We start from the raw sequence: 23,448 nt of genomic DNA, 5'->3' as shown, positions 1-23,448 counted from the left end.
CCTGTGCTGACTGCTGTTCATCGACGACAAAGGCTAGAATTTGCACTCCAGTACAGCAGCTGGACGTCCACTGAGTGGTGACAGGTAGCGTTTTCAGATGAATCGTGTTTTATGCTCCATCGGACAGATGGATGTTGGCGTATAAGGCGTGAAATCTCTGAAAGGAACCACCCTGCAACCATTGCCGGAACAGTCCAAGCTGGAGGCGGGAGCATTATGGTTTGGGGAATGTTTTCCTGGCATTCTATGGGTTCACTGATCATTGTGGAAGGCACGATGGATCAATACTACGCATCTGTCCTTGCGAACCATGTCTACCCCTACATGCACATTGTTTTTCCTCAGGATGATGGCATCTTCCAGCAGGACAATGCAAGGTACCACACATCTGCCAGTGTACGTGAGTGGTTCGAACAGCACCAGGATGAGTTTACCGTCCTCCCTTGGCCAGCAAACTCACCTGTCTTAAACCCAATCGAGCATCTGTGGGACCATCTCGATCGAGTTGTTCGCGCCATGGAGCCTCAACCGCATAATCTAGCTCAGCTGGCCACAGCATTAGAGTCGGCATGGCTCAACAACCCGGAGAACACCTTCAGGGACCTAAGTGACTCTCTTACTGCACGTCTCGCAGCAGTCCGCCCTGCGAAAGCTGGTTATTCTGGCTTTTGACAGATGGTCACATTAATGTGACTGGACTGTGTAATAATATTGGAATTACTGTAGCAGAAATGAAAATCAAAAAGTTCTCTTCTTGAAAAAAGTCCTTACAATTGATTTTATTTTCATAAAGAAGATTACACTTCTTGATAGTTTTCTAGCGAAAGAAGTTTCGTTTGTGAGTGATTTAAAGATAAAAGTGTTGTGAAGACCCACGATAGAAGTAAAACTTTTATATTTTCTTCTTTTTTACATTCTAAACTGCCATTTCACCCATATGTTTTCTCTCATGCTAAGCTTCTGTTCTTTCTGCGTCTGACTTAGGCATATTCACAAAATGATTGTATATTTTAATGAAGAAAATAGGTTATGAGCAGTGAGAAAACTAAAAATTACTCGTAATCCGCTTTTTAATTGTTGCCAAAAGCAATAAAAAATAATAGTAATAATGAAGTTAATTTTTTGGTAATAAAAGTGAACAAACTAAATTCAAGGCTGAACCTTAGAAATGTGGATTACGCTCTTAAACTAATGACTTCACTTAAATCAAAGAAATCCTTGAAAACCTGCATTATTTGAAGCATTTAAAGTGACCAAAATCCCCAAAAATGTGCTTACTTAAGCCTTGAAATTAAATTGTTAATTTTATTAACAAAACTAAATTTACAAATACTATTATTTTTCATTATTATTCATTCTGGCAACAATTAAAAAACAACTATGTCACTTCCGTCGCACAAAAAGATTGGGTATCAGAAATTCAAACCTCTTGCATAAAAAGTACACTTCAAAGCAGAGGAGAAAAAAATAAATTTTGCACAAAGCCAATAAAAAAGCATGTATTGAATCCATGTTGAAAATTTGTTGAAAGAAGTGTTAATTTTAAGACAAAGTATCAGAGTGCTTACTTATTAATTAATATTTAGACATGTAACAGTCTAAAAAACTAAACCGTGACGAACGTAACTTCAGAGCTCCGTTCCTCACAGTTAGGTTCGTCACCCATCATATTTTGAAAAAATATTCCTTTCTGTCACATTATAAGAAAAATAAGTATTATTCTGCATGAAAAATAAAGGAAAGGAATGAAAATAATGCAAGGCATTGTTTTTACAATAATATCTACCTAAACTTTAGAGAAATTGAGAGCTGAATTTCATGTTGCAAATTCAAGGTTGCAAAAATGTTACTTTGTCACACTATAGTAATTTAGTTTTAAAAACCAATTTATATGATTTATACCGTTTTATTGCATGAATATTACACAAAAGTTTTATTCTTTCACAAAATTCTCCAAAACCACAAGTAAATGATTATTAGACGTTTGAAACTCATGTTATGCAACGAAACAGTCTCTGAATGTTACGTTCGTCACTATGGAAAGACCCTATAATACTTTCACATTATAGTTTTTGGCATGTTATGAGATTTTATCAGAAAAGTAGAGTATTTGTTCTTGAAATAACAACATTGCATCACTGAAACCATACCTCAAACATTTCTTGTCCGCTTTAGCAATGTAAGCATACTTTGAAAACATTCCACATTCTGTCAATGTTATAGTTCAGAACTTCATTTGCCACTCTAAAATTCAACCTTTAGAAAGAACGCCGGTTGCTCTTTATTGCAAATTTCTATGCTTTGGTCACAAATTTCTTGAACTATTTGTGCTGCTTAGCCATTTCAATCTGTATTATCTAAGATAATATCTTATGTGTTGCAAATATTGTAATGTTGTATAGTAATGTTATTTATATTTGCTTGCTTAGCTTCAATTTAATGTTTCTGAAAAATCATTGTCTTCATTCAGATTTTTAACAGCTTGTTTTTGAAAATTCTTTTATATTTTAAAATGTTTTGTTTTCACCATAGGGTGCCATTTTAACAGGTCCTCCTGGAACAGGGAAAACCCTTTTAGCAAAAGCTACTGCCGGAGAAGCAAATGTCCCTTTCATTACTGTTTCTGGATCAGAGTTCCTTGAAATGTTTGTTGGTGTTGGTCCCTCTAGGGTAATAATTTTATTTATTTTAGTTCTGGAGTTTGCAGGAGGGGAAAATATTCACTACATCAGCGTTTCTCAACCTTTTTTGACCTGTTTCTTTGCCTTTCGTTTCTTTTGTGGATGGTTAAAAACATGATTTTTTATGAACCGATGAAGTTTTCCCCCCTTCTCCCCCAATATATATAAAAAGAGAACTTTTGGCTCAGGGACCATTAAACACTTGTAAAAAAAAATTGCAAACAGCTAAAAGATTTTTCCTTTATTTACAAAATAATAATAATAATTAATAAATCTTTACTAATAATAAAGCTGAAAGTCTCTCCGTCTGGATCTCTGTGACGCGCATAGCACCTAGATCGTTCGGCTGATTTTCATGAAATTTGGCACAAAATTAGTTTGTAGCATGGAAGTGCGTACCTTGAAGCGATTTTTTGGAAATTCGATTTCTGTTCTTTTTCTATTACAATTTAAAGAAAATTTTACCAAGCAAATTATCACAACGTGGACGAATAAATTACGAAATTTTCATAACGTGGAATTATAACATGGGCGAGCGATTTAACATAGCAAATTGGTGAGAAATTCATCATCCATTATTTGTAAATATACAGACGAACCAAATGACCTTTTAATTTTTTACTACGGGCAAAGCCGTGCGGGTACCACTAGTATATAAATAAAACTTTACTTGTTGAGACAGAAATGTTACAAAAAAATGTTTAAATGTTAATAATAGAATAAATATTTATCATAATATAATTGTAGGTAAGTAAAAGGCATTGCAGGAAAATCATAGAAAACTACTGTAAATAATTAAAATTCACGTGAAAGATGTGATTTCGGATTTTTTGGTGTTATCTCTTTTTTTTTTGTTAAGAATTTTTTTTAACCTGGACAAGCAAAGATCTCTGAAGACTGGCCAAATTTTTCTGCTGATTGGTACCGGTTCTCCTGACTACCAGTTGAGAATCACTGCACTACATTATTTTCCTAGATGAACAAAGTTTTCAAATCAAAACCTTTTGCTGAGTTTATGCAGCTTATTTAGCTTGCAAGTTTATTGTAAATTACATTTTTGTCCTAAATTATCATGCTTAAAATAATTTTCTTAATATTTTTTTTTCAATATTTAGTCATAATTTGACTGAAGCAGAGGCATGTAAAACTGTTCATGATATATTAAAGGCGTTTTACTTTAAAATATCAGTATGAAACTTTCACTATTCAATTTTTTTTCCGTACCCTTTTTTATAAGCGGAACTTACTTTTCCCCCCCAATTTTATAGCATTAATTAAGAAGCAGCATTTTTTTTTTCAATTACAGGAAGTGTACTTACTCACTTAGGCCATTTTTCATTTTAATCTGTTGTTTACTGGTGAGACTTTGAAATCCGTTTGGTTCTAATAGGCAAACACTTTCAATACTATTATGACATGCAGTTCATATAATTATTGGATGGTAGCAAATGCTGATTTCGCTTTCGAAGCTGGCTGGAGATAAAGGAATGAGATAATGTAAAACAAAACAGGTGGGAACTTCAAAAAAAGTTCGTCAAATAAAAGGGCTAATATAAATGAAATAACACCATAGCATGTATAAAAACTAATTTTTTTCAGCTCTTTTTCAAAAGAATATAAGAATAAAAATGAGATTAATTGTATTTTCAAGATGGTATTTTGTTCTGTCACTGTGCCATACCCCTAGTTATTTTTTCACCCAAAAAGTCAATGTAAAGTAGTTCTAGTGCACCATATTGCAAGTACAGTTGGACCTCTATATATCAAAGTAGCAAACTGGCAGGGGAAAATTCAAGATATAGAAATTTCAATATATAGAAGCGATCTTAATTTTATCAAATCTTGCAATATTAAACTTGAAGCTAAGTTTCTTATATCAAACTCCATTTCAATTTTATATTCCAATCACATTGCATGAAAGTTATTTATTATAATATGAACCAATAAGAAACATTTAATAAAGAATAGAAACCTTTTGAAAAAAACAATCATTAAATTGTTGAACGTTTAGTTTTGTAAAATGTTCATCAAAGAAGCGTTTGCATATATTGAGTCCACTAGGAACGTCATCAGGAACAATTTCTAAGAATTGAAAGTCCAGAGCTCATTGTTTCAAACTCTTCTCACATTTCAATCTCGATGGCTTGAAAAAAGAGATTCAATGCACACCCCACTTATGTTTTCAGCGTCTGAAACTTGCCACATTTTTCTTTGTGTGCATAAAATACTTTTTTCTGTGATCTTTTGTCATTAATAATTTTACAAATTTTCATAAAGTTCTTAAATTTTTAATAATTTTCTTGTAATCTTAAAATAATTGAAAATGTAGAAAGAAACAGACAATTTCCCCAATTTCGATATGTAAAATGTAAAATTATCATTACAAAACAGTCCATAGTTTTGTTTCAGTTTTTGTTCAGTCGAAAATCTCTTGTGATAAAAATTTATAAATCTTTGTTTTCAACTGTCATACAGGATCTTGATTTCATTTATTATAGGTTCGGGATATGTTTTCTCTTGCCCGAAAAAATGCCCCCTGTATATTGTTTATTGATGAGATCGATGCAGTTGGTCGTAAAAGAGGTGGAAGAAGCTTTGGAGGTCACTCAGAGCAAGAAAACACATTAAACCAATTGTTGGTTGAAATGGATGGTTAGTATTTTTTTATATTTACTATTTGGAAAATAACATTGAAGAAAATATTTTTCCCCTATATATCATTCAAGTAAAATTGATTTTATTTTATCAAAAAATCAAGGCCATATTTAAGGAGTGGGTTTTTAGGGTTCAAACGCTCTCCGAAATTTTACAGAACTATCTAAAAAAAGCTTTTTATTGTAATTTTGTTGATGGAAAAAATATTACTATTTTATTTTTTATTTATTTGTCAATTTTGCTGGAAAAATTAAATTATTGCTATTGAAGAATTGCTCAAACTCTGCTTTATCTACATTATTTTTATTGTATCAATTACGAACATTTGTACAAAACAATAAAACGTTTTCCTTCAAATTTTGAATACCTAACTGTAACAAAAACATCAAAATTATTTACATTTAAAAGTGCTGAACTCTATATTAATTTATTCTTTATGTGTCAAAAAAATATGAGTTTCAGAAGTATTACTTCGAATGTGCGTATATGAGTACATGCATCGATTCTTTGATTTGTTAAAAAGTCTTCGAATATTTGACAAGGGTGAAGTTATGCAGGGTAAAAACATCAGGGTGACCATTCCAAGCTCGTCAGCTTGCGAGATCGAGATTCTCGCTCATGTGATTGGTTTTGACGTAGAAATGTCACAACCAATCACGTGAGCAAGAATCTCGATCTCGCAAGCTAACGAGCTTGGAATGACCGCCCAGATTTCTTTCATTCATTTACAGGGCTCCCAAATGGTCCGCTTTTCCCGCCAAAGTTTGTTTTTTATGGTAAAGTCTGCTTTAGACCGCTTTTTGACATTTTGATCTGATTAGTCCGCTAGTCCACTTATACATTATTTTTACTTAAATATCAGATTTTAAAAGTTTTTCATTTCGTTAAAAGTTATTGTACACTCAAACACGCCGTGTTAAACAAGATTCGTATGCCCATGAAAAACCTTGAAAAGTTCTTGGGGGGGGAAAAAAGGTCATTTTCAAGTATTTCAAAAAGTATGAAAAGTTTCTTTACTGCTTGAATTCTTTCAAAAATCATTGGATTGTGCTTGTAACTCTTTTAAAAATATTTCATTGGTGCAGTTTTCTGAACATATATATTCTATATGATTTATCGTGAAAAATTGCTTTCGTGTTTGAGGTTTCAATCCTTTTGCATCTTGTTAATATTTTGAAGTTTTTTACAATCCGAAGTGATTTTGACATGTGCTGCCTTAGCTCTTAGCTTATTTTTTGTTCAATTTCAATAATTAACGAAGGAATTATTTTGGAAACCATGGCATCATTAGACTTACTCGGACTTCACGGAAAAATGCTTCTCGCATTTGAATTTAAAATCCTTTTGCATCTTGTAAATATATTAATGTTTTCCACAATTGGAAGTTGTTTTAACATATGCTACCTTAGTTTAGCTCATTTTTCGTTTAATTTCAATAATTGACGAAGGAAATATTTTGGAAACTATGGCAACATTGAACTTACTCGAACTTCTCGGAAAATTGCATCTCGCGTTTGAAATTTCAATCCTTTTGCATCTTGTGAACATTTTGATGTTTTTGACAATTGGAAGTTCTTTTGACATATGCTACTTTAGATTAGCTTATTTTTCATTTAATTTCAATAATTAATGAAGGAATTATTTTGGAAACCATGGCAACTTTGAACTTACTCGGACTTCGCAAAAAAATGCTTCTCACGTTTGAAATTTCAATCCTTTTGCATCTTGTAAATATTTTGATGTTTTCCACAATTGGAAGGTATTTCCACATATGCTACCTTAGTTTCGCTTATTTTTCGTTCAATTTCAATAATTAACAAAGGAAATATTTTGGAAACCATAACAATATTGAGCTTATTCGGACTTCGCGGAAAATTGCTTCATGCATTTGAAATTTCAATCCTTTGCATCTTGTAAACATTAAAATATTTTTCCCAATCAAATGTTTTTTTCCTATATGCCACCTTAGATTAGAATGTTTTATGTTTAATTTAGTAGAAAGTAAATAAATTTATTTTATGGGAAACATACCAACATTGAACTTGGTTTGTGAAAATTCGCTTCTCTGCGCTTTCATTCATTTTACATCTTATAAATATTTTTATATTTATGGCAATTAGAAGTTATTTTGACATGCTACGTCAGATTAACTCGATTTAATTTTTATTTAAATAACTAAAAAATTAATATTTTTGTGTTTGATTCAAGTCTATTTAGTTTTGCAAACTTAATTTTGATTATTTTTAGCATATTTTCGTTTTGTTTTTTGGGGGGGGGGGTATTAAATTTAAACAATTGAGTACATATCATTTTAAAATAGCGTTTGTATTTGAAACACAGTTGAATTATATAATTTTATGAAGTTGAATTTGTGTACATCATTTCATTGTCATGATGCCTGCTAAAGGGGGGAATTTCTTTTTTTTTTTTTTCCCTATAAAAGTTCAAAGTACTCATGGCCCTGCAATTATGGAGGTTTTTTTTTTTTTTTTGATGTAAGCTTTATGATTCTTGAAAATAAACTTTGAATATGAAAATTGCAAAACTAAGCCTCATGTGATCTGCTTCTCTTTGTGATGGAGCATTTCAGACATTTTTAGAAAAACTTTCAATACAGTGTGTCGGTTAAGAAAGGATATAACACAGACAGAAAAACACCAAAATAATTTTAAACTAAAGAACAGCTTCATATATCCTTCAGTGAGACTACCAGCATCCCTGGTTCAATTCAAAATGTATAAAATGGATAAAAAGATCAGTTTTGCAGAAGGTGATAAAGAAATTGTATCATTAAAAATCTTAGTATTATGGTTAATTAACGAATTATCTTCACAAATTTAGCAGCAGGCAGCTAATTTGCCTTTTGGTGCTTCCTTGGGCTTAAATGAATTGTCCTCCCAAGGTCCTCTTTTTAATCCTAACTGGTCCTCTTTAGTCCTCTTTTTGATTGAAAATGGTCCTCTTTTACCCTTTTCTAAAGCTAAAATGTGTTGGGAGCCCTGATTTAATATAGATACGTCATTTTTTCTGCTTGCTCATGTTAAAGACCTTAAAGAAGCTCAAACCCTTTTAACAACCCATTGTAGCAAAAACCCATTGAATATATTTTAAAAATCAAACTTCATTGATCCTATGAATTTCATGAGAAATGTGTTTGGTAAAACCCTCCCTGAATTAAGTTCTAGTATGGCCCTGCAAAAAATGTACAGTAAAATCCTGTTACGATGAAATTAGAGGGACCACAAAACTTGTTTGCTGTAATGGTATTCAAGCAATGTAATAAAAATTGAAACGGAACTATATATTTCGTTGAATTTGATATTTCATTGTATTGGTATGCGATGAAATGAGATTTTACTGTATTTACTTAATAAAGCGATTTCTTACATTTTCATGAGATACTTCTAAGAGTTTTAAAGCTATATGTATACAGGGTTAGCAACTGCTCTATAACCTACAGAGTAATTCTGCATGTGCGAAAAAAGTTGCAACTTTGCTTTTTTCATCAACTAATCTGTCAATTAAATTCATTCAAAAAAAGCAATAATGTTCTCAATTTAGGGTGTAAATGCCTTAGATTCATTGTAAGAATGCATGACTTTTGTACTCTGTAATGAGGGTGAAAACTCATGGACTCTTATTTGTTTTAAATAATTTTATCATTTACAAAAACTAAAATACATTTTTAAAAAAATTAATATTGCAGTTATTTTTTTTTTTTCATTTATTATAGGCAGGGGCATTTTTGGGGGAGGGGGAGAAGGGACACCTGTTGGTCCAGGCCCGATTCTGAAGGGGACCAGAGATTTTTAATATGAGGGAATATATGTAAAGACGTTAGACACAGGAGTAAACAATATTGAGGAAGGGGCGTAAAAGTCATCTGTGAAAGACCGAAAAATTTCTGTGCATGCCTCTGATTATAGGTGTACTTTATGAGGTCATTTGTGCATAATTTTACTTTCAAGTTTTTAGTAAAAGTAAGCAAAATTTTTTAAACTTTTGGTATTGCTCATGAAGAACTGCTATCCCATATCTTTGTGTTCTTTTGATCTTCTGTAATGGTTCGTAGGCAACTTTTCTACTTTTACAATTAAGCATTTTCACCTCTATTTATGGTTTTTTCACATTTTTCTTACCAGATTAAACCAGATTCTGTAAACATGTTCTGGGGAAACCTGTAGTTATCAAATAATATCAATTTGTTTCTTTGAAAAAAAAAAGAAAAAGTTTCTCTTTTGCAGGGTTTAACACCACCACCAATGTAGTTGTTTTAGCTGCTACGAATCGGGTAGATATTCTTGATCAGGCATTATTACGTCCAGGACGATTTGACAGACAGATATTTGTGCCTGCACCTGACATCAAAGGAAGGTAAATATCTTAAACTTGTAGCTACTAGTTTTATGTTGTAATTTTTACATTTCTGCAGAAATTGTATTCATTAAAATTTATCTGATTTTGTAATGTAGGACAGAAATTCCTTGTGATAACTTCATTATTCATAGATAAAACACAAATTGAAATTTCAATTTTGTCGCGGTGTTGACAAATTCAAATAACAAAGTGCCTAGTCTTTGGAATATGTAGGCATTGAATTTGTCTTTTCTTTCCTTTTTTGTTCCTTTTTTTTAAAACTTATCATCATCTAATTTTAACTGCATGATATTACATGTTTTGATTTCCTTGGCCTCCACCCTATATCGACAGAAAAAATCCTAACCCATGTTACCCAATATCTCTGTCTTCTCCTCCTTCTCAAATCCATCCCAAGTAAATCTTTTGCCTGATCTGAAAAGTGAATGTCATTCTACAGGTAGTTATCAAAATAATGGAAACACCTCTGAATAAAAGTGACATTTTTTAATGTGCTTCGTCTTTACTAATAATAAAGCTGAAAGTCTCTCTGTCCGAAGGATGTCTGTGACGCGCATAGCGCCTAAACCGTTCGGCCGATTTTCATGAAATTTGGCAAAGTTAGTATGTAGCATGGGGGTGTGCCACTTGATGCGATTTTTCGAAAATTCGATGTGGTTCTTTTTCTATTCAAATTTTAAGAAAAAAAATATCATAAGATAGAAGAGTAAATTACGAAATTATCATAACGTGGAACCGTAACATGGGCACAAGCCAATTGGCGAGATACGAAATTATCATAACGTGGAACCGTAATATGGGTACAAGCCAACTGGCGAGAAAATTCACCATACATTATTTGTAAATACACAGGCGAACTAAAAGACCTTTTGATTTTTCTATTACGGGCAAAGCTGTGCGGGTATCACTGGTAAGTAATAAAGAATAAAACTAGATATGTTTTTTTTAAATAAATAGTAATGTACATATTCTGGTAGTTTATGGTGGCTTAATTGAAGTTCTGGAAGTCTTGGATTTTTTTCAAGCGCTTGAAATGTCGAACCTCTCACATTTTAAAAGAGGCCAAATTGTTGGAGCAAGTGCAACTGAAATATCTCAACTTTTTGGTGTTTCTAGAGGTACAGTATCTGAAGTCATGACAGTATACACGTAGCTCGGTAAGACAAGCTCGGCAAAGCAAAATAGTTGACGGAAAGAGAAGCTCAGTGAAAGAAACTGATGGGTATTGAAGCGGATTGTCTAAAAAGCAAACAATAGAAGCAAAAGTGACCACAGTACTCAATCACCATCTGAATTCACCAGTGTGAGTGATTACAGTCAGAAGACATCTTTATTAACAGAATATTTAACGGCAGAGTAGCGATTCCCAACACAGTTGTCACAGAGTGTTTCCATTATTTTGATAACTACTTGTAGTTACATATTAGCTAATTCCTGTTCTATAGTTCACTGTACACATAGAAAATAGCATTTCACCAATATTTAGGAATTATTTCTCATTAAAAAAATTTCATAGTTTTCACTATTGTAGGCACTTTTTGACTGTGGTCCATATTCCCAAAGTACAGAGTGCTTAAAATTAAATTGACATTGCTGAGAAGCTCATATGTCTGGTTCTACTGAACGGATTCAAATGAAATTTTAAATCTGTGTTATGTTAATCAGCGATTCTGAACTGGTAATCCGGCGGACTGGCAAAAGTTCTTCAGAAAAATATAAACGTTTTTTTCTGAAATTTATGCTCTTCTACATTAAAAAATTTCCTTACCCCTAAAAATAAAACACCATATTAGTAAAATTTATATTCTATTCAACATTCTTAACGTGAATTTTGTGATTAATTTTTGTACTTTTCTATGATTTTTTAGCAATATTTATTTTTTGTCTTTAATTATTACAATAATTACTTATCTTATTCTTAACATTCAAAAAGAAAAATTCTTTGTAACAGTTCTTTAACATTAAGTAAAGTTTTATTTATATATTTATTTATTCATTTATCATCATTATTATATTTTGTTTAAAAAAAATACCCTCAGTCACTTGCAAAAATTTTTCACAAATGTTTAATGTCCTCGAACCGTTTTTTTTTTTTTTTTTTTTGCAAAAGAAAAAGAGCAAAAAACCTCACAGCTCCATTAAAAAAAATCACATGTGTTAATGGTTTGCAAATGGGAGGAGGGGGAGGAAAGAAGAAAAGAAAAAAATCGCACTGGTACGTGAACTTCTTTCAAAATCTTTTGCTAGTTCGTAGATCAAAAAAGTTTGAGGAACTCTGATATAAATCATGCAGCCAAGGTTTATGTTAAAAAAGACATTTTGAAATTTTGCCAATAGGTGGTGCTGTAATACTAAGACCACATACAAATTAGTGAAGATGCTCCTGAATACGGCGGAATGCACATTAATCGTAAAGCTTCATTATCAGATAGAGAGCATGGCTTCGGTAACACTCCATGCTTATTGGCGGATGAGAAACTTGAAAATGAAGTGGTGTGTTTTCAGCAAAAAATTTTTTGTGCAAACTGTTATCTTTACTTCTTACTTCATTAAATCTCCTCCTAGTAGCAAAATTTTAAACTACTTATTTTTGCAATAATTTTGTCATACAATTTTCATAACATCTAATTGAGGATTCATTCAAATCTCTTCAGTAGAACCAGAGCTATGATCCTTTAAGTAATGTCAATTTAATTTTAACCATCCTGTACATGCATTGCCTATATGTGGAGGATATTGCTGTCAGTATTGGTTAGATGAAAATTCTGTTAATAAGTTCCTCTTCTAGAATCAAAATATTTTTTGTAGTCTGAAAAGCATTTCACTAACTCAATTTGTAATTATATCCTACACTTCTCTTTCAGAGCTTCCATTTTCAAAGTACATCTTCAGCCTTTAAAAACATTAATTGATAAGATGGATCTAAGTCGTAAAATGGCTGCTCTCACTCCAGGTTTTACAGGTAAGCATTCATGTTATTCCAGTATTCATTGAATGTTATTTAAAGCTAGCACTCTTATTGTTTGTTATTTGTTTTATGTCATGTACAGTGAATCCGCATAATTAGACCACAGGTTAATCTGACCAGCTACTTATTCGGACCAAATTTTAAAGAACCAAAACAAAGCCCAATACACAAGCCTAATATTGGGACCAAAAATCTGTTTCATCGGACCAAGGAATATGAGAACAAATTGAAAAAACATTAAAAATCACCCGCTTAAAGCCAGTTTTTAGTAAGTCAACCAACTTAATAGTTAGTGCAATAAAAATTAATAATGGTTCCTCATAACTTTCAATTAAACCCAGCAATATTTACTCGAAAAAATGGTTAACGAAACTCCCATTTATGTCGTATATTATATATTGGCACTGTTCCAGCAGAGATTAAAATTTCAAATTTTTTCACTTCTGTTAGGACATTCAGTAATGTGTATTTTTTTTTTCCAAAAAAAGTTTTGAAATACGTAATTTACATTTCATTGGAATTTTTAATGATCCATTAGAACTTTATAGCACTTATTTTTTCACTCTCACATTTTTAGTTACCCCTGTAGTTGAATCCGTTCTAACTGGAAGGAATAACTAAAACTGTATCGGCCTGAACATGTTGTTAAACAAGTGTAAAAAATTATTCACTACATTTTAATTTATTGCTTATTGGAAAACTTTCGTGAACAGCAGTTTTTCATCTTTTTATTCTCATTATACATATATGGCTCACAATAATCATAAGGGCATTTAAATCTTTGGTGTATAGCATGTTCGGTAAGCTGCACTGGTGCTGTTCGCTTAATCGGAACTGACGGTTATTAGGACCGAAGTGGTCCCATCCCAATGTGGTCCTATTAACCAGAATTGACTTTGTTAGATATTTGACAAAAGTAAGAGACATTGCTTTAATTTCTATTATCCAACAAATGTAAACAGTCGCTTGTCTTTGTTCAATGCTGTTTTGTAGTTCTGTTCATAAGCCGATTTTTTAAATCAGAAAATATTAATCCTATTTTTCTTCCTCAGGAGCAGACATTGCCAATGTGTGCAATGAAGCAGCTCTGATTGCTGCACGTGATCTAAATGAGTCCATCCACATGAAACATTTTGAACAAGCTATTGAAAGAGTAGTTGCAGGTGATTACACTAAGAAATTCTTTTCTTACCTTTTTCATTTTGAGTCTCCCTCTTCTAGTTTATTTAGTTTTGAAAGTCAAAAGTATTTTATCTGATTTTTCAAAAAGAAAAATAGAATAATTTGTCAAATTCAAGTAAAAAGGAATGAAGCACACTTACATTTTGCTCAGATCATGTTAGAATTTCAATAATTTAAAAGTTTCGTTCCAAAGTTTCACCACTTTAAAAAAAAAGAAAAAAAAACTGTGTTATATTTTCATATTTTCTGCAGCTAATCTGGTCTGTATCAAGTTTTTGAAAAATTAAATAAACAACTAATGCATGATATCCAAGTGATTGAAAAGGAAAATATTTTAGTGTCCAAAGTTGGAATATGGAATATAGTCAGGCTTTTACACTAATAAATTTCAGAAAATAGAAACAAAAAGCTATGTGTTATTCTTAAGCAATCACCAGATTAAAATTCATAAGATGGAACTAGTTCAATTAGAAGTCTAGTTAAAGTGATCAAGAGAGTTTTTTCAGAGATGGAACTACTCTATAAAGTAACTCTTGCTCAAATTTTCAACAGTTGTTTTTGTTCTCAATTTTTAAACCAAGTTTGATTCCAGTATCCCCCTTACCCCTTTTTGTTGTCATTTGAAAACTTGAATGTTTCAAGCAGGTACTAGTTGAACCTCGACTACCCTAAATTTGGGGGACCCTGATAGTTTTTTCATGTTAACCAAATTTCATCTTATCCGATGAATAATTGACTGTTAATTTGGGGCATTACGTGTTAAGAAATATTTCATGCAGTGGCATTGGAAAAGGAGTGGTCCCTGTATCCAGACTCATCCCCTTGAAGCTCAAAATTAAGCTGAAATAATTATAAAAATTTCAACTTTTAAAAAAACCCTAAGGCTTTTTTGTTTTTGTACTTATTTTTAAAATGTTTTTTGGTAAACAATCACAATAATCATCTCTAAAAATCTATGCATTCATTTGCTTATATATTTATTAGAAAATTTTCTGTGGTTAATTATGTAAAAAAATCGTAATTTTTTTGTAAAAAATAATTTTTTTTAAGGTGTAACATGCTCTAAGCATTTGAGTAATTTATAAAATTCTTATCCAATGCACAGTTTTGTTAAATATATTATTCTGATTACAAAAAATCTTACTTTAAAGCTGTATCTTTATTAGAAAAAAATCCTAAGGGATTCTAACATGAAAACACAAAAAAATATCATTGAGAAAAAGCAATTTAAAGTTCTTTTTTTGCTTAAGAACACATAGCGAGCATGACCTAAAACCACTCATAACTTTTTAATTATTTGAACTAAAGGGTTGAAACTTTTTCTCTTTTCCCGGTGTTTGGAATGATTTTTAGATGCAATAAAATTGTTTTTGACTCTTTGATCATTTTTAAGGCTCTGTTAGCTTAAACGTATGTAACACTGTGTATTTAAAATTAAAATCAAATGACCTCTGCTTCAATTAAAGTTTCCAAGTGCCAGAGTTGGCTGATTTCAGGCAGGACCCCCCCCCCCCCCCCCTCTTGAGGGATTTCTAGCAACGCCACTGATTTCATGTAAAGCAATTTTGTTTTAACGGAGTTTGACCATAATTACACAAAAATGTTACCTCTTAATTTTTGTTATAATTAATTTACTATGAAACTGAGGGAAACTGTAATCTAAAAAATGAGATTTTTGTTAAATATCTGCTCATTATTGTATAAGCAACAGCCAACAGCTGTTTTGCTGTATCAGTACAATAAAGTAAAAATCAGTAAATTGCCATATTTCTTAAATTAGGTTTTTTCCCCTTCATAAGAAGTCACTAAATCACCGTCCCTCCCTCGTAAAAATCGAATTTCGTCTTTAAAAAAAAAAATATCAAAATCATTTGGTGTAAACTATGATTTAAAATTAAATTAATATTCATTTGTGTATTATTATCAGGTCAAATATTAAATGTTTAGTATTGAAAGTGGCTCTAATTGATGCTGAACTTTAAAAATATTAATTTAGTTTACTGAATTTTTATATATTACCCTATATATTTTCTGTACGCTTGTAATAAAAAAATCTTCATTTTCAAATTTTAGAAGTATATTCCAACATTTGAAATTAATGGAATTGTTTTTACCTCATCTGAGCAATTTTTTATGCAAAGGAGATAAATTTACTGTTGTTTAAGATAAATTTTCTTAAACTGTGTTTATATGCCTTGTTCGAATTTGGTTATGTTGATGTAAATATATATTGATTGCATGACATGACATGACAACTCCAAAGTCCACCGCACCTACCATTTTTACGGTTCATCTGTTTTAGATGTCGGGAATTCAGTCTCATACAGTGGTGCCCAACATTTTTTTTACCCGCGGGCCGCACCTCACATTAAAATAATTCTCGTAGGCAAAGACACATGCAAAATCTCAAAATATTTAAAATTTTTACAAACAAGGTGGGAAAACATGAAGAAGGTTGGAAAATTACAAACCAATAATTGTTGTTTTCAGCACCTGATGCTTATTTTTTTAATTGCATATCGTCACCTCAAAGCAACAGAAGACATCTTATTCATGTAATAACAATAAGATGCCCTGCTGTTGCTCTGAGGCGACGATATGTTTTGCAGAAACCAGTGGTCTAGTACATAGGTTGCTGCGGTTAGTTTCCAATTTCAGAAAATTGGCTGTTTGTAATTTAACAGATAGTCAGTGTAAACAAATTCCTTCTTTTTAAAATGAAAATAGATTGTGTTTTTTTTTTTTTTTGTAATGTTTATATTAAAATAAAGAATTTTTCTTTTTTTTTTTTTTTTTATTGGTTTAAAACAGTTTATTCATGTATGTATTCTTGAGATAAAAAAGATTAACTTTGAATTCATAGGCATGGAGAAAAAGACTTCTGTTCTTCAACCTGAGGAAAAACGAACTGTAGCATACCATGAGGCTGGGCATGCAGTAGCAGGTTGGTTCCTTGAACATGCAGATCCACTGCTTAAAGTGTCCATTATTCCCAGGGGCAAAGGTTTGGGGTATGCTCAGTATCTACCCAAAGAACAGTACCTTTATACTACTGAACAAGTGAGATGCTTGATTTATAAGAACATATTTTCTTGAATCATTTAGGATTGTAATACCCTAATTTGAACTTGTAAAAAATTTGAAAATCCTGAAATGGAAGTATAGTAGAATCTTGTTTATCTGGCCCTGATTTATCCAGATCTCTGGATTTATCAGGATCAAATTCGTAGTTAAAAAAAATAGTCAATCATAATTTTTATTACGGTAACAAAAATGAAACTCTAAGTATGCTAAACATTTGCATCTTATTTTGAGTCAAAGTACAATTCCTGTACAGATCATCCTATAAATTATAGTAATCTAACAGAAATTATGTCCTACTCGGAGCGTCACGTTGACACTGCTGCAGCTGAACTATTCATGATAAAGTGCTAGCACGAAGCAAACCTATGTAACTTTTTTTAAAAAAGCATTGTTTTTGCTGTAATGAATAATATGTTGACTTATTAAATGCATTATCCCAGATTTTCGTTTAACCGTATTGCCTTCGGTCCCAGTTAATCTGGATAAACGAGGTTCTGCATTTTGTTATTTGTAATCATTCATTTAAATTGTGAACTGAGCAATTAAAAGAATCAAATAGCTTGAATGAAAATGAAACAGAATTGTGTGTGAGTCACTGATCCATTATTTAGCTTAAAGTAAAATTATATTGAAAAACTATTGGTCTGTATTGGTAGTTGATACACATCTATTTCAACAGACATACACTTATTACCCCCATCGTTTCAAAGTTTTTCTAGAAGGACAAAATCATTAATTTTGTCAAGAGCCTGGAAAATTGAAAACAAACCTTGAAACATCATCTTTTGTGTCATAAACTCCTGCAGTAAGCTGGTTATGTTCTTTACCCACTGCATCAAAACCAGGATGAATGTATGTGTTTGCATGGGAAGTGAGTATTTCCCTAATGACTTACCATATAAGCTGAAAAAAGCAATAAAGAATGAATATTAATCTTCCAATACTAAAATTTGCTTGCTTGTTTTACTTTTCTCATGTTAAAAAAAAACAATAATTTTTACTTTCATTCATGGAGTTGCAAATTCAAAAAGAAAGTTTTATGATTTTTTTTCCTGGAAGCCTGGAAAAAGCCAGGGAATTTCGCTTCTCAAAGTGAATGAGAACCCTGTTAGAGATTTTTTTTAAACAGAATCACACATCATTGGTTTCAACTATACATTTATACTAATAAATTTAATTCACTTCAAAATTTGCTTTCACTGTAATAATAAGACTTTAAAACAGTTTCAGAGCAAGGAAAAAAATGTTTTCAGTTCATATTTTGTAGTTTGTATTAGGCAAACTTGGAAAGGAAAAGTCATAGTTTCACATAATGCTTGTATGGTATGTAAAGCAAATGTTTATATCCTATATGAATTACATAATTTTGATCTCTGTGTTGCATGCTTACTGTTTGACCACATATTGTATGTAATTTGGCAATTGGCCAAGTTAAGACGATTCCATCTAAATAATTCTAGCAGGGAGAAGGAAAAATAGCGATGGGATTTTGATTTGCGCCTTTTATAATGTCACTAGTGCCTAATTAATTTATTGCATTCTCTAAGTTGAAAAAGAGTGGAAACAAACAGTTTCTATGGAAACAACGAAAAGAAAATACAATGTTTCAATTTCGTCAGTAAAAGTAAAATCAAAACGGTAAGTGCAAAATTATATATATCAACTAATTTTTGAAGTAAGAATATGGATCGAATATAGTTTAGATTTAAGAAATGATTCAGTGAACGAATAGTCATTTGTACAAAACTGCGTCTAAATAGGCAAACGTGCACATCTGTGGCAAACAAACTACCACTCAGCCCTGCTAATTAGCAGGTGCGTCCATTTCCGCCTATAAACCGGATATTAACCTTTCCGTGTAATCGATGGTCAGACAGTATATTCTCTCACAGTGCAATTTGCATTTTAACTATTTATTTATTTGCTTATTCTTTTTTTATTTAGCTTTTTGACCGTATGTGCATGACTTTGGGAGGTCGTTGTTCCGAGCAAATTTTCTTTGGAAAAATCACCACTGGTGCTCAAGATGATTTGCGGAAAGTTACACAAAGTGCTTATGCTCAGGTTAGTATATTTCAAGCTTTATAAGTGTGTGCAGCAATATCTTAATCAGTTTAATTGGGATGGGGGGGGGTCTTATTTTGCAAAAAGGTGCTACTTCAGAGTGTCTACCACCATATTTCCCTGCATCAGCCAGCATGCCGGAAATAAGTGAGGTTGATCAGCATGCCAGAAAATTTAAATTATCCGGCTTGCTGGATAATTCGAGGCTCATTCATAAGGGATGTAGCCTATAATATGATTGACTCAGAAGTACTCAAAATAATTGCAAATATTATAAAGTTTTTATTATAAACAATTTTTTTATATCTATATATTTTTAATTATTTTTTTATGAGTTAAATTTATTTTTATTTGTTGAATAGCCACAACAGTGGCAGCGCTATGGGGGGCGAGAGGGATTCACACTGGGTGTCACCCGTCAGGGGGGGATGACACCCAAAATGGAATTACTTGTTTTGGAAAAAAATGAAGCTAAAATCCTTTTTTTTTTTAAGACTATAAATTTGAAAATATGCCTTTTCCCACACCGCATCATGGAGTGACTACGATACACAAGATTAGGTTCATATTTTTAATACTTAAACCTAGTAGTGACTTCCTCTAAACCAAAAAACTGAACCCATTATCTTTCCCTGTATTTGAGATGCGTTTGAAATAATTAAGGGCCATCAATTTCATTCACCCCTTTACTTTTTTGACCTCTCGATGGCCTGCACATTTGTGTCTAGGGTTATGTAAAAAACGTTCATAGTTTTTATTTGTCTTTTGTAAATTAGCCCACATTTCATTGTAACAAAAATTTAGTTTGTGTCTGAAAATTATTAAGTTTCATGTTAACATCAGGAGTGTTTGTGATCCAAAAATTCTGGGTGGCCATTTCCGAAAATTTTGGGCTGATAGCACATTTTAAAATTGAAAAATTATTTGTAAAAACCTTTTAAAAGGGTTTTTTTTTTTCAATATTTTTTGTATGCATATTTGAAGAGATGTTATGGGTGGGGGAGTGGAGATCCCTCAGTTTCCAAAGATTTCACTGTCATCTGAAAATTTTAATTGATTCACTTGCACCTTTGGTTTACATAGATTTTTTTTTTTTTTTTTGAGCAATCACGATTGCTTATTGTTCTCACTTGACAGTCTTTGATGTTCCGGTTCCTTTTTCAGCTTGGACCAGGGCTGCAGCACCACCGTCCACCGGCGGCGGCGCGGCTGGTCCTGAGCACTGTCCCCCGGAATCCACTTTTGCTGGGCGGTGGCGTCCATGTCCTACACACGCAGGCTCATATACACACTCCCCTACGTGCGCACGCCTTTACACACATACACACGCCTACGTGCACACACGTAAGCCTACACACACACGCACACAACTATACACATGTAAGCACCCAGGAGGAGGGACATGCTTTGGCGGGGGAGCCATTTCTGGAAACAATAACTCTAACCAATAGTCTTGTCGCAACTCGTGATTGCGAAAACGATAATTTAAATTCAAAGTTTCAGAATTCAAATTAGAGTTACTTTTTTTTTTTTTTTTGCGTTTGTAGGATGACACCTTAAATTACTATCCCAGGCCTCTTCCATTCTTGGTGGTTATATTAAAGTCCCTGACATTTCTGAAGAAAAGTCAGGGAAATTTTCCATTCCTGAGGAAAGAATTGAATGGATAAAGTTTTTATTTTTTCAACTAGAATATTTTTGTATTTTTTTTCTCTTTGATTGAACTTTTTGTGTCATAAACTATATGTACATCGTAGATTGTAGTTAAATACTTATTCTACCTTAGGTTGTTCAATTTGGCATGAATGAAAAAGTTGGACAGCTGTCATTTGAGATGCCACAGCCTGGAGATATGGTCCTTGATAAACCTTATAGTGAAGCTACTTCTCAACTTATTGATAGTGAAGTAAGAAGTCTTATATCAAGAGCATATGATCGAACACTGCAGCTTTTGAAGGAACACCAGAAAGATGTAGAAAAGGTTTGAAAATCTCGTTTTTTATTGAGTTTCCATGCATGAGCTAAAAAATTAACAGATAGATACCTCCAACATTCTTTAGGTTTATGAAAGTCAAAATCACATGAATTAAACCTTTGAAGGGCAGTAGTTGCTCTGCTAAACCATCAATTTTTCTCTATTTTTTCCGAATTTTTTGAATCAAAATCACTTGAATCCTTTTCTTTAAAGTACATGGCAGTACAACAAAAGTATTTTTTTTTCTCGTTTGCTCATTTTCTTGTTCAAATTATCCCAAGTTTTGAACTCAAAAAAAGGGATGTTTTTCAAGATTTTTAATTTATAATTAGCTTAAAAACAGTCAACCATTTTTTGTCATTTTCCCTGAGGTTATTCAGTCAAATTTTTTAAAAAGGTTTAAACTCCATTTTTTTCCCTGCCCTAGGTGTGCGTTGTAAACAGATGGGGACACCACCCCCTGAGAAAGAAACTCGTTAAAATAATTTTGATTTTTCAAATCTATGTCAGGATGTTGGCCCTTTGGCACTTTGAGTTAACGAGAGCTGATTGCATTTCACATACAAAGGTTTTTTTTCTAAATCAATGGAAAAAAAAACTAATCTGTTTTCCATACATCAAATTTATAGCAATTTAAACTGATACTTTCAATTTGTATCTTACCAAAAAACATCATAAATATATTAAGTTCTGTTTTTGGAATTTTGAAACAACAATTGGTAAGTTAATTTTCTTTTGTTCTCATTAAAAAAAGTCATCCTAATAGAAAAATTAAATATTCTTTTTGTAAGTGTACATGTCATCTTGTGCAGTAGTTGAATCGTTATGACTTCGATTATATCGCTCTTTTGGATATATCACACTTTTTTTGTTGTCTCCTGACGAGAGGGATATAACTGACTGATCTTCATTTGAATTTTCAATTTTAGGTCGCCCTTCGTCTTCTTGATAAAGAAATATTGAGCCGTGATGATATGATAGAATTGCTTGGAGCTAGACCATTTAAAGAAAAATCCACATATGAAGAATTTGTTGAAGGGACTGGATCATTTGAAGAGGACACAACACTGCCTAAAGGGTTAGAAGGATGGAACAAAGATCCAAAAACTGATAAAAAGCCATCTCCAAAACCAGCACCCACAGAATCTTGAAACTATAACTGTTGCTTTTAGAGTTTTACGCTAATTAAAAATCATCTCTTCTTGTTATAGTCATTTTGCAACAAATTTTAATTTTGCAAAAAGCCTAGTAGCATTATACAGAAAACTTACATGGTATCTCAAAATTTTATGCTTTATTCCATATTGTGACTTTTGTTGAGATCATATAGTTTCTCTTCAGTTTTGTTTAAAAGTTTAAGAGTTTTTTTTTACTGTAGCAAATTGGATGGGTTTACTGTAAATTAGTTTTTCATTATCAACACTATTTTAGTTTTTTCAAACTCCAATTATACGTAACATATTGAGAAAAATTCATGTTAAGATATAATTAAATAATCTATCAGTAAAAGTTCATTCTTAAGAGTAAACCTACAATGTACAAATATTTATTTCTTAGATGTACAGATGTTTCACATTCTTTTTTTTTTTTTGCATAAATGTTATTTTTTTCCTTGTGCCTGATCATTAGTAATTTATTAACAAAATATTTGATGTTAGTACTGCTAAGTCATTTGATTCTTTAATCTTTCATAATTGACTAGTGTACTTTTTTTTTCCACTACTGGAGAAAGTACTCCTTGAAAGTTTCAGGTTTTTAGAAATATCATTTTAAAGACATATTAATTATTAATCACAATAAATGCTTTATTAATTCTTGTAGCTATGGCAAATGAGAAAATAAAAAAAAAAACCTGGTAGTGTTTCATTTTTATACATAATCAACTATTTAGATTCAACTTAGAGGCTTTTTTTTTTCTTTGCAGCATGTATATATTTTGAATATGTATTTATTTCATATTTAAACTAACTAAAAATGTTGAAACTTTTTTTAAAATTATTTTCTAATATTTTATTATTTTTTGCTCTTATGAAGTACATTTGCAGAAAATTTTTGAAATGATTATGAGCATTATCATTAGGAAATCAGAAGGTCATGTTTTTAAATATAAAGTTTTTTATAACTTTCATATAAATTCTGTTAATGATAATTCAAAAGTGAAAAATAGTAGGACATTTATTTTCTATGTTAAATTCTCAAAAAAGCAAATGAACTATTGAATATTTGTGTATAGTTCTTTCATAATTCATCTGTGAAGAAATATAAAGTATTATGGTGTTCAATCAATATGTATACCTTTAGGGATTCTAGTCCAACAAAACTTGAAAGAAACTGTTCTCATTTCAATACTAATTAAGATTTGTTTTTATTAGGGACTTATTTAATTTATTTTGTGATACATGAAGAGTTGATGTAAGAGAATTGTACAGTTGTATAGTATTTATGTGAATATAAAATATTTT

At 31.6% G+C, this 23,448-nt stretch overlaps 1 protein-coding gene across 1 annotated transcript; it reads left to right on the top strand.

The window, feature by feature from the left end:
- Positions 1-324: 324 nt before the first annotated feature.
- Positions 325-23,446, top strand: LOC129230475 (AFG3-like protein 2). Its single transcript, XM_054864876.1, has 10 exons — positions 325-396; positions 2,533-2,670; positions 5,180-5,333; positions 9,581-9,710; positions 12,578-12,675; positions 13,734-13,844; positions 16,727-16,923; positions 18,892-19,011; positions 20,798-20,992; positions 21,916-23,446. Exons 1-10 carry the CDS (start codon positions 325-327, stop codon positions 22,135-22,137), a joined length of 1,437 nt encoding a protein of 478 aa, XP_054720851.1. The 3' UTR covers positions 22,138-23,446.
- Positions 23,447-23,448: the final 2 nt, after the last annotated feature.

The sequence above is a fragment of the Uloborus diversus genome, chromosome 9, assembly GCF_026930045.1.
Source record: "Uloborus diversus isolate 005 chromosome 9, Udiv.v.3.1, whole genome shotgun sequence".
Classification (NCBI taxonomy): Eukaryota; Metazoa; Arthropoda; class Arachnida; order Araneae; family Uloboridae; genus Uloborus; species Uloborus diversus.
The sequence above is the reverse complement of the archived record's forward strand: the minus strand, read 5'-3'. Positions and strand labels throughout refer to the sequence as shown.